This window comes from Diceros bicornis, chromosome 19 (genome assembly GCF_020826845.1).
Source record: "Diceros bicornis minor isolate mBicDic1 chromosome 19, mDicBic1.mat.cur, whole genome shotgun sequence".
Lineage (NCBI taxonomy): Eukaryota > Metazoa > Chordata > Mammalia > Perissodactyla > Rhinocerotidae > Diceros > Diceros bicornis.
In genome coordinates, this window is record NC_080758.1 from 40,883,914 (window position 1) to 40,899,715 (window position 15,802).

At 35.6% G+C, this 15,802-nt stretch overlaps 1 protein-coding gene across 1 annotated transcript in view; it reads right to left on the bottom strand.

Moving 5' to 3' along the window:
• ESF1 (ESF1 nucleolar pre-rRNA processing protein homolog) overlaps positions 1–15,802 on the bottom strand; it is a 61,879-nt gene that overhangs the window by 30,752 nt on the left and 15,325 nt on the right. Inside the window, exon 9 of the mRNA XM_058563243.1 lies at positions 11,476–11,634. Coding sequence (XP_058419226.1) covers positions 11,476–11,634 — 159 coding nt within the window. The remainder of the gene's footprint in view (positions 1–11,475; positions 11,635–15,802) is intronic.

The following is a 15,802-nucleotide window of genomic DNA, read 5'->3' on the forward strand; positions in this document are numbered from 1 at the left end:
TTGGGTCATCCTAGGTAAGCATTTATTATTATTACCCTTTAAATAAAACGTCCTCCAATTCTCAAATAAAATTCACTGAGGGTCTTGGGTATCTTTGTGCACACAATAGTAAACACAAGCAGATTGAGAAGAGCACTAAATGAACAGGTTGGGCCCCATATTTACTTAGCAACCCAGGGGATACTCTTCAAAAATTTTAATGGGTCGTGAAGTCAGACAGATCAAGGTTTGAATTACAGTTCTTCTATTCCTAGCTTTGTGATCTTGAGCAAGTCTGTGCCTCAGTTTTCTCTTCTACAAAATGGGGGTAACAACCACTTTAAAGAATCACTGGAAGAATTTAATGTAATATTGTCTGTGAAGTACCTAGCACAGTTCCTGATACACCATAGGCCTTCAGTAGGTGTAAATTTCCCCTTCTTCCTCTAAAGGATATAATTCTTTTGGGTTAAAATTATGCATCCAAATAAATTACTTTCAAAAATATTTTAAAACCTCTCTATGCTTCTACAAAAAGAAGGAGTAATGGGAATCTAAAATGAAATATATTTTATGACAACCCGAACTGACAATGTTTAGGAAAAGCTGGTTAAGTCCTATGCAGACAGACTTCCCTAATTCATGCAAGCCAATTCTTAGCAATTCATATGCCTTTAAAGTTATATGCTTCAATTTACCACTAAGGCACATTATTCCAAACACCAAAGGGAACTCACCCGAGTCCAATTATTGGTACATGCAAGATCAGATTTTCAAGTTTATGCCAAATAATTTTACAGATAAAAGTTTTCCATGTCACTGTAGATTAGATTAAGCTAAGGATATCTCTTGATAGCTCATTTGATGAAAGCTATCCCACCCATCCTTAGTGAAGATTATCATAAGGAAGAAAAGTACCCTTACACTCTCTTCCCCTAGAAGATTAAATCAGGCAAACGTGTCAATGTGTAATGAATAACACCGAGTCCTTCCCACCTGAAACCAGCAGATTCAGCCTGCCTAGCCACGAACTCAACACACAGACATTTTTAATGGTTTTACCTTGGACCTCGAAGCTGAAAATTATCAGTGCATTATAGTCAGTAAGCAATTGTCTACAATGGTCTAACGAAAAAGGCACTGAGAAAGGCTGGTAAATCTTTCAGAGCACAGACATATGGCATATGGTCCCACAATGGGATAAGTTTTGCACAAAGCCAAAGATCTACAGAAAGTACTTATGACCCCATACTTTACGTGGCTTCAAAACTTGAACCTATTGCAGAAACTAGATCTGATTTTACGTATCATTTTATAAGCATTTCTGAGGAACCTTCATAAATTAAAAAATAAAGTGTTCCCCAGTTAGCACCATGAATTAATAGAACCATTTAAGATATATGACAAGAGACATGAAGATATTCCACTTTTAGGAATTCATCCCTAAGAAAATTCAACATAAAGTTATTATGTTATCTACAATAGCAAAACATTAGAAAGAGCCTAAAACATAACATCAGGGAAGTAATTCATAACTTAAAAATCGGAAACACAATGGAATCTGATGTAGGCATTATGATTATAAAGATTATTTAGAAACATATAAAAATAAGTATGAGAAATAAAACCAAAAAGAACGCAAAATGGGGATATAATATATTCAACTACGTGTACTTGTAGAAGATAATGTGTAAAAATGAATGTGTTATAGCTAAAACACGGAAGCAACCAAGTGTCCACCAATGGATAAGTGGATAAGCAAAATGTGGTACACACACACACACACACACACAATGGAATGCTATTCAGCCTTAAAAAAGGAGCAGATTCTGATATATGCTACAACATAGATGAACCTTGAGGATATAATGCTAACTGAAATAAGCCAGTCACAAAAAGACAAATACTGTATGATTCCACTCATATGAAGTACTTAGAGTAGTCAAAGTCATAGAGGCAGAAAGTAGAATGGTGGTTGCCAGGGGTAGGGGGGACGGAGAATGAAAAGTTATTGTTTAATGGATATAGAGGCTCAGTTTTGCAAAGATGAAAAGGGTTGTTGAGATGGATAGTGTTGATGGTTGTACAAAATATGAATGTATGTAATATCACTGAACTGTTCACTTAAAAATGGTTAAGATGGTAAATTGTATGTTATGTGTATTTTATCACACAAAAAAATTGGGAAAATAATGAATGTATTAAAGTAGTAAACTTAAGGTTATATGACTTTTCAGCTTTAGAAAAAACAAAGAACAGCAATAATGAAACTGTTGAAAGTAAGCAGTCTGAGTGAATACTCTCAAAATAACATGTGGAACACGTGTGAGAAAAATGATAGTTTGCTAGTCAGGCAGTTAGTATGTAGAATGATGACGCGGGACACCCTCAAATAGAATGGCAAAAGTTCTGCTTTAAAGACCAAAGAACTCCCAACTTCAAACAAATCAGCATAGCTGTGGGCTGTGGGAAAACAATACATGAAACAAGCTCTCTCTTCTTGAACTGACTTCAGGCAGATTGTAAATCTTAGGCAAAGTAAAAAAAAGGACTACTGTCTGGAAATAGTGGCTACAGATGCAAACAGTACAAGTGACGTGATAACATGTGCAGAGAGGGAAGAACCACATTAACAGAATCATCCTAGATGCTTGCAACCAGAGGCCCTTATCGATTTACATATTTAAGTGGGATCCTAAAACAGCAGACCAATTAACCTGAAACTTCATAAAGTATAGAATTTTAACACTTTCTGAAACTACTACTGGTATAAAAACCTCCTCAGTATTTGCTTTAGATCTTTTTGTAAAGCTTCTTGGAATAACTTTTTTTTAAATTAAATCTTAATACTATTAAGAAAGAAAATAATCTTTAAAATAATCCAGGAAGTTCCGAGAAATTTACTGGTAACTGTATGGAGAAAATGTGCTGGTAACATTTTTAGATAACCCTAGCTGCTTCACATTTTTATTACACATTCCACAAATGATTCAAATTTTTTTTTTGCACGGTAAAGCTTCAGCTTATTACCTTACAAAAGCTCTTGCAGTCACCCTGTTAACTAGATGATTCAAGAAAGGAGCGCACACGTTAAGTTTTTAAAATTCTAGCCACTTACTAGCTGTGTACAAGTTACGAGAGGGCATTGTGAGCTGTTTCCTCTCTGTCAGGAAAATATGAAGCAAAATGCAAATTCTTTTAGCTTATTTTAAGTTCAGGCTTTCCATTTAATACTCTCTTCTACACTCAACTCAAAATTTTAAACATCCGGTTATTTTCAAAGTTCTGACCAAAAAAACATTTTTGTGAATATATTTCAAACAATAGATACTTTGGCAAAAAATGGAAAAAGAGGGGCCGGCCCCGTGGCTTAGCGGTTAAGGGTGCGCGCTCCGCTACTGGCCGCTCCGGTTCGGATCCTGGGTGTGCACCAACACACCACTTCTCTGGCCATGCTGAGGCCGTGTCCCACATACAGCAACTAGAAGGATGTGCAACTATGACATACAACTACCTACTGGGGCTTTGGGGAAAAAAAAAAAAGGAGGAGGATTGGCAATAGATGTTAGCTCAGAGCCGGTCTTCCTCACCAAAAAAAAAAAAAAAGAGGAGGATGTTAGCTCAGGGCTGATCTTCCTCACAAAAAAAAAAAAAAAAGGAAAAAGAGATATAGCCAAAAGTAAATAGTGAACAGGTTTTGAGAATGTCTGAAAATTAAAATGTTTGAAACACGGCTGCCTAGAAAAATGAATGCCCAACTGATTCAAAAACATTTAATTCTGAATAAAGAATGAATAATACAACGGCCATGGATACGTGTCATTGATGTCTCTGTGTTTAAGCTTCTGAACAGTGGGACACTTAGAGGAATGGAGATCAAATAAAGGTGGGGAAAACGGAAGGACAAAAGATAAAGAGCAGACACCAGAAAAAAAGTAGAATACAACTGTAAAGAGTAAAGGAAAGAGTAAGCAGAGTAAGGAAGAGCTGCACACCCACCTCCTGCCTGACAGTGGGAGTCAAGAAAGGACTCCTTTTTCAGCATGAGACAGCAAGAAGAGTCCTTGCTTCTTCTCCTCTGGCTTCCATGCCTCCTTCAAAAGAGTAAGTATTCTACAGCACCGGGTGCTCCTAACAAAATCTCCCCCAAGACAGTCACAATTTCACCACTATTACAGCTTTAAATGTGTCAGTACTAACCTTACTATGCCCTTTGTCTCTACGCAAATCTGTCACAAGAAGTCTACAACTTCCAAATCATTCCCTTTCCTAGAAAGGTGCTGAACATTCCCATTTCCCACCCTTCCTCAACAGTGAAGCCTTTCTACACATTAGTCAGTAATAATCAGTCATTAATAATCATTAACAAAATCCTCTTTATCCATTCACCTGCTAATTTGAGTCTCACTGAAACCTGGTTCTCCTCTGGGGACACTGTTTCCCCTGTATGCCTTTTAGGTGGTGAATTTTTCTCTCCCATAGTCTGTCCCTCTTGCTACTCACTGCCAACTCCAGTCCACTGGCTGGCCCTCCTCCCCAAGGCCCCCAACTTTGAATATCATGTTATCAGAATACACCACCTACTAGCCCTCCTTATTGCAGATATCTAATGACTGCAGTCTCTCTTCTCATTTCTTGAAGAGCTAAGCTCTTGGCTCACTGACACTCACTCCAATACTAGCCCTGTTATTATTCTTGGTGATTTCAATAGTAACACATATGACCCTTCCAACATCCTGGGCCCCACAGTTCACTAACCTCCTTTTCTCCACCCATTCTACACTCCACCTCACTCCCAGGATCATAACTCGATCATGTCATTACCAAAAATTGCAATTGCACCATAATCTTAATTTCAAGTATCCTACTCTTCAACTGCTAGCTCCAATCTTTCCATTTTATTCTCTCTAGTACCCCAAGGCTAATAATTCTTCTGTCTCATAGGGACCTACAATTCACCAATATTCTCACCTTTTCCCCATCCCTTACCCCCAACATACTCTCATTTCCCTTCTAATCCAACATAGATACCATGGCCCATCATTACAATCACTCCCTTGCATATAACCTCAATCCCCTTGCCCCTCTCTTGCCTGGTCATACTTGGTTGACAAATCTTCTAGTCTGGTTTAATCCAACTGTCTCCTTACTCCATGCTTGTACCATACCATTAAATGCAGCTAAAGAAAAACATAATTATGTTGACTCATCTTACTTTACATGATCATGAACTTGAACTGCACCCCTATTGTTGCTCAGGAATACTCTTAAATTTCCCTCTTCGCCAATCTCTTAGACAACTATTTTATATCTTCTCTTTTTTCAAACCTCTGCCTCCTCCCTTATTCCTACTCTCAGCTGATGACCTTACTTCCTACTTCACTAAGAAATAAAAGAAAACAGAAGACTACCACAAGCTCCCAGCACCATTTCTACCCATTAGCCTCTGTGACCATATTCCTTGCCTTCTTCTCTCCTGTTACAATGGATGAAATGTCCATGTACATCTACCAAAGACCAAATCCTCCACTTGTGCAAAAATGTTCCAACGCCTTCTGCCTACTTTAGAACATAGTTCTCTGCATCATCATTTTTTCTTGTCTCTGGTGGATCATTCCCAGAAGCATATGGCATGCTGTTTTCCCATGTGAAAGAAAAATGCTCTCTTGATCTCACTTCCCCTCCAGTTTCTTTCCCATTCCTCTGTGACCCATTATATGAAAACTCCTCAAGATCTGTCAATCCATGAGTCCACAGTAACTTTAAAAAGGGGTGGGGAGGGAGCTCTACTAGCATTAGTCAGAATGCTAACTAATAAATGTAGAAGGAATGACAGAAATAGAAAATCAGCATTTTGCATCCAACAGTATAATAAGTGACTCAAGCAAGGATCATCAATGAATGCTAACACCACCAGGTAAAATGTTAGGGAATAGGATATTCACACATCTCACAAATTACTTACCAATTACAAAGCAAAAAATGTGCCTTTACAATGGAAAAATGAGTTGGACACCACCTAAACTGAGTGAGCAAAGTTAACAGCACAAATAATAGGACATCCTGACACTACGTGCCTCCTGATGTGAAGCAATGGGAAGTATACAACATCATTCATGGAGAAATCTTGCCAAAAACTTTTTACCTGAATTAATTGTGAGGAAATAATCAGACAATCCAGACTGTGGGTATTCTATAAGCCAACTATTCTAGACACTTTAAAACTGACTGATCCTGGACCAAGAAAAAACTATAAAGAATGTTACCGGAACAAGTGAAAAATTTGACTATTATGGTGTCAATATTAAGATCCCTTAGTGTGATAATGGCATTGTGCATATGTAGAAGACGTCTATGTTTTTGAAAATTACATACTGAAGTATTTTTAGGGATGAAGTGTCATGATGCCTGCAACTTTCTACGTCAAATATTTTAGAAAAAGGAGTTGTTTGTATTTGCTGTTTCCAATTCCACTCCTCATTCTCTCTTGAACCCACTTTTATCTCATATTCCCTGTTCCATCAAAACTGTTCAATATCACTGATGATCTCCCTGTTGCCAAATCTAACAGTCATTCTTAGTTTGTATTTTATCGACCCATCTTCTCATTGAAATGCTTTCTTCACTCGGCTGTCTGGATATCCCGCAACCCTGAAATTCTTCCTGTGTTTCTCAGAGTTTCTTCCCAGCTACTTTTGGATGGTCCTTGCTCACCTCCTCAACCTCTAAATGCTGGAGTGCTCCAGGGATCAGTTTTTGAACCTCTTTTCTTCTCTATCTATAGTCACTCCATTGGTGTTCTTCACTTTCAGAGATCTACGCAATGAAGATGCCCAAATTTCTCTCTCCAGACCTGATCTCATCCCTGAACTTTAAATTGTTTAAACAAATGTTTCCTTGGCATGTCTATTTTGATACCTAATAGGCATCTTAAACTTATGTGAACAAAAGAGAATTCTTGAGGTTCCCTTGCAAACCTGTTTCACCCACAATCTTCATTATCTCAGGATTACTGCAATAGCCTCTTGACTGATCTCCCCAATTTTGTCCTTGCCTCCCACTTTAATCTACTCTCAAGGCAGCAGCTAGAGTGATCCTGTTGAAAAATAAGTCAATCTTGTTTCTCTTCTGCTCAAATTCTCCACTGGCTTCTCATCTCACTTAGAGAAGAAGTTCAAGTCCCTAAAACGGCCAACAAGACCTTCATGATCTGGCCCAATGTTACCTCTCTGAGCTCATCTATTTTATTTCTTCCACTCACTCACTCCAGTCACACTGTTCTCTTTGCTATTCTTCAAACACAATAGATAAGCTACAGTTTCAAGGCCACTCATTTGCTATTTCCTCTGCTCTCACACTCTTATCTGCATGGCTCACTCCCTGACCTCTACCGGTCTTGGCTCAAATATTTTTCTTACTAGAGACTCATTTGTCTCCCCTTCACCAGAATATAAGATTTATGAGGTCAAGGATTTGTATGTTTTGTTCACACGGTGTCTAGAATAGTTCCTGGCATATAGTCAATGCTCAATAAGTATTTGAAGGAAAGCTGGGGTACCGCAGGATGGTGAGTAGAAAAAAGACCAGATATCCTTCTTACTAGCATCTATTAAACCAGAGGACTTTTATCATATCTAATCTCTCTTAAGATTATAAACAAAGAAACATGTCATTTTTTGTTCATATTCTGGATGGAATTTCAAAGATATTATTTACATACAGCTTACATTATCTACAACAAAAAATTATTACATAGATAAATTATTAATATATGGGAGGTTATTTAACATGTAAGAGATAAAACTGATTATGCTTCATTTATATGTATATTAAAAAATTCCCTAATAAGGTACATTCATTGATGAAGGCCCAACATGCTATTTATATGCATCACCTTATCTACTCTTCAAAGTGAGTCAGGCAGGATACTTTTTTAGCAACACATTGAGAAAGGAAATATTACTCCACATACACGAAAATAATGAATTACAATTTTCTTTAAAAATCTTACAATTCAACATTTTTACTTATTTATAATCCTAATTAATAAGGCTGTATTATCACATTCCATGAGGAACTAGAAAATAAATAGAAAAAGTAGTTCATTCTAGTTGTTACACCCATGTATCTGTTATCTGTCTCCCTTAACACTTTACCCTTAAGGAATTAAAATCTTGATGTTACTGTACTGTATAATTCAATGTAAAACGATAGGAAGTTTAAATAGTCTAAACTAAAATTCCTTTAAAAACAAAACTAAACCAAACCATACTCCAACAAGTGTTAGTGATGAAGAGTACTTATTTTTCTGAAGAGCTTAATATTCTGGAAATTCAAGCCACAGAAAAACTGACTAATGATACAAAATAATCTCATACTGACCCTCTGTGGTTTACTGAAGTATAACATCACAAGAGTCCCGAGATTTAGGGTAATTTTTACTGGGAACACACATTTCTTAAGACACAAATCCACCTAAATACAAATACGACATGAATAGTAATCTAGCTTATAAGGTACCTTTATAAATATCTCAAATTCAGCAAAAAAGGTATTATTAGTCCTACTTTCCGAACAACTAACTGAGGTCCTGGAAGATTAGCTCATTTATTTCATTTAACATATCTAGCATGTAAAAGACCCTATACATTTATACATACACACACACGTGTGCACTAGCATGCACATACACACCAAGGATTCACAGGTAACCAATATCCCATCGAGGCCTTCAAAAACACTAGGGTTAAAGACCTTTGTAAAAATGCATTATATATTAGATACCAATTTTCCTCCATTCAATTAACAATAAAAAATATATCCCAATGTTGAGGATAATTCCATAAAACTGCTACTTTTGCTCACTGTTGAAGGGATTATAAGTGGGTACAACCGTTTTGGAAAGCAATTTGGCAATAATCTCAAGACACAAAAACTGTTCGTGCCCTTTCCTAGTAATTCCATTTCTGGAAAGTTATCCTATAAAAATAATTTAAAATATGGAAAAAGCTATAGATTATTTATAACATCCTAGATGCTTGGCATCTGAGATTTTTAACATTTGAGGTTTTGACAATGGTAGTTTTAACAGCTTGTAAGAGAACCACAGGTTGATCCACAGCACATGTAAAGTTGCTATGTGAATGAGCAAGTCACATAACTGACTAGTGAATGAGGCTGACTGCCAGTATAAGCTTCTCTTTGTGGTCTGACTGCTCTCTACTAGTTCTTACATGCAGAGACACATTTCTAAAATGGGGGTGGGTGGGTGGGGGGCTCTTTGTTAAAAATTGTTTTTAAAAGTAAAAGGTCCTAAAATAGCAAGACAATTACTTGGCTGGTGATGAAAGTGAAGAGATATAAGAAAGTACGGAGGGGCCAGCCCAGTGGCATAGTGGTTAAGTTCATACACTCTGCCTTGGCGGCCCGGGTTTGCCAGTTCGGATCCCAGGCACAGACCTATGCACCGCTTATCAAGCCATGCTGTGGCAGGTGTCCCACATATAAAGCAGAGGAAGATGGGCACAGATGTCAGTCCAGGGCCAGTGTTCTTCAGCAAAAAGAGGAGGACTGGCAACGGATGTTAGCTCAGGGCTAATCTTCCTCACCAAAAAAATTAAATTAATTAATTAATTAAAAAAAAAGAAAGTACTGATATTTATGGGTTTGGGATTGTTAACGGCCTTAGGTCACATTTCTTTCCAATGCCATAGGTCTACTGTAGTGAAAGATTAGAAATATGATTAAATATTCAACAATAGAGAAATGATAAACCACTATCTACCTAATCACTCAGTGGCTGAATTAGGGTAGTGGAGTTACAGATGATAATTTTTCATTTTACATTTCTAAAAGATTTTATGTTACATTAATATTACATCAACAAATTAAAAAGCCAAGATACAAATGTACTGCTAGGGGCCAGCCCCGTGGCGTAGCAGTTAAGTGCACGTGCTCTGCTGCTGGCAGCCTGGGAGCGGATCCCGGGCACACACTGATGCACCAACTGTCAGGCCATGCTGTGGCAGCGTCCCATATAAAGTGGAGGAAGATGGGCACAGATGTTAGCCCAGGGCCAGTCTTCCTCAGCAAAAAAGAGGAGGATTGGCATGGATGTTAGCTCAGGGCTGATCTTCCTCACAAAAAAAAAAAAAAATGTACTGCTAAATAGAAGAGGGAAGAGTTCCCAATTCACTTCATGAGGTTAGCATTACTCTGATACCAAAAACTAAAGATAATGCAATAAACAACAACTATAGACAAATATTCCTAATACAGGTGTAAAAATCTTTAAAAAACATTACTAAATTGAGCCTACAAATATATGAAAAGGATAATACACCATGACCAAGTGAGGTTTACTCCAGGAAAACTGCTTAAATCTCCCACTTATAGACATAAGTGTAAATATCACTTTTTGGTATTTGCTCTACATAACTGTATTTAATCAAGACAAAGGTTAGACCTAGTCCACTCAACATAACTCTGAAGTATCTGCCATAAAACTTCTCAATCAAGTTTGTTTTAAATCTGCTTTCTCAAACAGTCAACTGAATACCTCAGTTTAAATATGTTCATTTAAAATATCTTCACTCAATAAGCTCATTCTAAGATTAGAATTAAGCTACAATCACAACATATTTGACTTTATAAATAGAATTCAACATTCCTTGGAATCATAAAGGCAAGGACCTTAAGTAAAAAATTTCTTCACAAACATCCCTGAGTGGTATGGTTATATCGCCTTATTGTAAAACATACTGACAAAGAGGCTCAACTTAAAGCAGGCTTTGTGCTCTTTTGCTGAACAATTCTAACAATATAGTTGAAAACGTACATGCAAAAACAATATTGGTTGAAAACATACATGCTGATCTGCCTAGGATTGTTGGAAAAATGTATATGCTAGAAAACAATCTGCATTTATCCTAGCTTTTATCTGTTTAGCTTTGATAGGGTTTTAATTAGTATTGTACTACTCTAAAAAAATTGTGGAACCTTAGTCTCTACTTTGACTATTCACAGCAAAATTGAGATGGACAACTATGTATTACATATTTTGAGTTAGTCAAACCTCACTAATTAAGGTCTAGGAGGAGTTACAGGAGCAAAGTCCACTTATGAAGTATATATTTTGAAACGTTTAATGATTTTAGAACACATCAAGATTCAAGTTTCTATATCCTGAAAATTCTAGACTCAAACTTAGGGAAAGGTCTACTTTCATAAACGGACAGGAATAATTTGCAGTTAGTAAATCAAAGAAACCAATCAAGAACAAGCTGGCAAGAGTCTACAACACTAGTCCGTAAGTGTATTAAATGATGTACGCAAATGCCAGGCTAACTTCCTCACCAAACATTTCTGGAAAATAAGATTTTTTAAGTTTATGTTTCCAAAAAAGAGTTAATATTCTTTTCCTTCATATCTAAAACGCATTCGATATCCTGAAATGAAGAAAAACAAGCAAACATTTAGTTAGTATCTAATTCTTACCTGGAACCCACTTAATTTCCATTTCCATATCATTTTCTTTGCCTTTCGTTTCCTTTTCTTGAATAACTTGCAAGAGCTGCCTGTATTTAGCAATTTGTTCTTCATCATCCCTCTGACTTTTCTTTGTTTTCCCATCTTCTTCTACATTGACTCCATCATCTAACAAAAAAATCAATTTTATTTAACACAGAAATAATTCACGTCTAACTCTAGTATTTAAATCTCACAGTCACTACAGCACCCTTCTAAAAGATGCTGTCAGACATAATGCAACAATAGAATATCAAAATCAGAATTAAACTTCTTAATTTCTCTTCTTATTTTAATTCACATTTCAAAATAATTCTGTTGTTGAGATGCATTTGGTACATGGATTTAGCTGTTCACGCTGAAGAGACAGATAAAGAAAGTTACTTGTAATCTGAAATGAAGAATAATGAATCTTTTCCATTTGATGGTGGGCATACACACTTACCCTCAGGATCTCATTAACACACTAAGAATAAAAATGAATAAATTAGAAATTAATGCAACTAATTTCCCCGTGTGGAAAAATATTCACATTTCCATTTCCTAATCTTATAAAAATAATTAAAATACAAAGGAACAGAATAAAATTCATGGGCAACAAATACCAAAGAAAACTAATATGTTAAAAGTTTGTTTGCTTTATATTTCCACTATAGTTCTCCAAAGCAAAAACATAAATTAAGAACCTGGGTTTTAATGCAAAACATACAAACTTATTGAATTGACTAAATGTCCCGAGTAAAGGAAAATTTAGAAGCAGCATAATGAAGACCCTCTCTTCTATGAGCTATGGCTAACTGGTCACTAAAAATGTCTAACATTATTAAGCATTTAGCTGTGAAACATCAATGTTAACAGACTGTCCTTACATCCTAAAAAAGGTGAGATGGAAAAAAAATGGTTAAGTAAATGTTTTTATAGTGTTTTTTTTTTAATGAATGAAAAACAGTCCAGGACATTCTTTCCATCCTATCATACTTTTACATTTTCATTCAAACAGCTGAAATTCATTTTTTTCCTGTTTGTGCTTTGTGCCACAATAATAATATTGGATGGAATTCTGTCATGTATCCTGTAATTCAATAGATAAAACATCAGGAACACATTAACAAAATGGTAATATATTTCTTTCTATTAAAAGCTTACTTCTGAAAACATAATTAGAAGCAAGCCCCTTCCAGGTTGAAATTTTAGTGGTAAGTCTCTGATGGACTACTTTAAATTGATTTTTTCCAGTACTAAAATTTTACTTTGCAAAGCTCTTAAGTGTGGGATAACTCATGTAGGCCTGTTTTTTCCCAATTCAAGGGCAATACTTTGTGAAGGCTTTAATACTATATAAGGAATGAAAAAAAGTAATCCTAACAGTAAGAAGCCCTGCTATGATCTTTTAAAAACGACACTAGGAACATCTAGTAAGTCTAAGGCACTCAAATATACTATGTATCTATCAGAGGTATTAAATTACAGATTAAAGTAAGCCTGCAACTAATCAAAATATTGAAGAAAAATGCATGCTTTTAAACTTAACGAGTAGTATATTTCAAACAAAAGCCACTAATTCTTAAAGTTTTAGAAGTAAAAATATATAATATGAGGTAGTATGTTAAGCATTTTATGAAATTAATCTTTGCAACCATGAGCCAGGTACTATTACGATCCTCATTTTATAGCTATGGAAAGAAAGGCATGGGGGCTAAGGGAACTTAACCTATGTAACTTCACTATGTGGTAAAATCAGGATTTGAAACTAGGAGAGCCCAAGACCTTAACAAGAATACGCTGATAAATTAATACTTCTTTTTTCACAATATTAGCTGCCCAGATGTCAATAATGTCACTTTTAAATCTAGTTTAGTTCTCCCAAACTAATCAAAGAAACTCACTTGAAAAACTTGTACCCAATCTTCACAAGTGTACATGGAATGTTCTCTTTTTTCCTTTATCTTAGAGCTGCTAGTGTAGAAAAACTAATTAGATTTTTTAGAAAGGTGCTACATCACCATATAGGCATATAAATAAAAAGAAAATGTAGATAAATTAGTATATCTATGGGAGGAAAAGATGTAAAGGCTATTTGAGAAAGGACTTGACTGTTCTGTGTACACTAGAAATAAAATGGTCACTCAATTGTCTGGAATGCCAAAATTAACAAGCAACAGCCACTGGGGCCTTAAAAAAATGTGAAGGCTTTTGTGTCCAACATAACTAGCATTGCAAATTATATACTTTTTTCAAAGACTACTGAATACCTAAGAAATTATGTGGTTTTATTAATATTAGATGTCTGAACAAATAAACTGGAATGATTAAACGTGATTTTCTGTTCCATGCATGGAACACAGTTCAAGAGTAGTTTATGAAACACTTAGAAAAATGAAGCAATATTTTCAGTAGTCTAAAAGAAATGGTGATAGGCCAACCATAGGATCTAAGGGAGTTAAGGTTTAATGGTCATTGATAACACTGAAGAAGCATTTAAGGATTTATTTAATTTGACATTTAGGTTATAGAAACAATATACATGCAAAAGGAAAACCAAAACGCCAGGTATAAAAAATGTTAAGCTATAAATAAAAGTAAGAATATTCATTCCTGCTAATTTAAAATACTTATACCTATGTTTCACATTTATGGTTTTTCATTTGCTGTCAGCACTAAACCTCTTACAATTTTGCATAATTGGGAATTCTTCTATTAGATAAGAAGAACGAAGATGTGAAGATATCAGGGAGACAGCATCAACCAAAAACTGATAAGAAATTACAATCAACAAAATTTCCAAATAGAGCCAGATCCAGTATAGGGGAAAAGGGGTGTTTTGGCTCTCTTTTTAAAAAATGAGTTATTTTAAGCAAAAGCATATACAATTTTAAAATACACCGATTGTTAAAATCATCAAAAAAATTTTTTTCTTAAACAAAGATAATCTGAGAACTTCTGGCTTCCATTACTGGCAACCTAGGTACTTCAGACCAATAATGTCCTTTCACTGAGGACATTAAATTGGATGAAATATTTTAAAAATCTTTTAAAAAGCTTCAAAGGAGTTTTAAAAAGAAAAAAGAAACGGAAACTTTAAAGAACTGACAAATTAGTGAAGAATTACCAAGTCAAAATCAAAAGGAAAGCACCAGAGAGATGACTCCAGCATTCATGACCTATTTTGCGTTCAGAGCACTTACTGATCCAAAAAAAAAGAGCTGTGAGACTAAACTATTGTTTTGGCAGCCTGGCAGGGCCAAGAGGACAAAAGTTAAAGAACCATAGAGGGGAGATTTCAACTAGTACCCCCACATTAAGCAGGGACCCAGAAGGATGTAGTCTCAGGGCAAGGGTCAACCAGAAGTGAACCAACCCTCACACAGACTTGCATCACCCACACAGTCCAGGGAACCTCAAGCCTTAAAACTTAAAGTAATGTGGTCCCAGAACAGCCAGAGTAAATGAAAGTTCTCTCTGATAAGATATTCTCACCTCAAATATCAAACCAGCACACACAGTTAACCAGGCACAGAAACAAAAGAGAAATATCTTGTAAAGTAATAGAAATCAACCTGAAAAAAAATGATATACTGAAATTATCAAACACAGACCACAAAAACATGCTTACTCTATTTATAGAAATAAAAGAAAGCATTGAAAATATCTGCAATGAGCAGAAAACTATAAAAAGTGATATTGCTGATTTGAAAAATAGCCAAATGGGACTTTTAGAAGTAAAAAATACAATAACCAAAATAAAAACTCAATGGATAGGTCTATCAGTAGATTCAATACGTCAAAGAGAATTAGTGACCGGAAGATAGGTCAGAAAAAAATATCCAGAATGCAGCATAGAGAGACTAGATTAAAAATATAGAATAGTAACATGGAAGGTACAGTAAAAAAATCTAACATATATTTAATTGGAGACCCAGAAGGAGAGGGGAGAAGAAATATCTGAATAGACATTGGTTGAGAATATTCCCAAACTGATGAAAGATACCATGCCACAAATTCAAGAAACCCAACAAACTCCAAACACAGTAAATAAAAAGAAATCTACTCTTAGTTCATAGTAAAATTGCAGAAAGACAAAAAGAAGGAGAACGCTTTAAAATTAGTCAAAGAAAAAAATCCAGACAACCTTCAAAAGACTGAGAAAAGCTAGAGACAGCTGACTTCTCAAAAACAACAATGAAGCCAGAAGACAGCAGAATATTTTCACGTTTGTGGGAGTGGGGAGGACTGTCCACCTAGAATTTTTTACCAGTGAAAATATCTTCACAAATGAAGACAAACTAAGGACATTTTT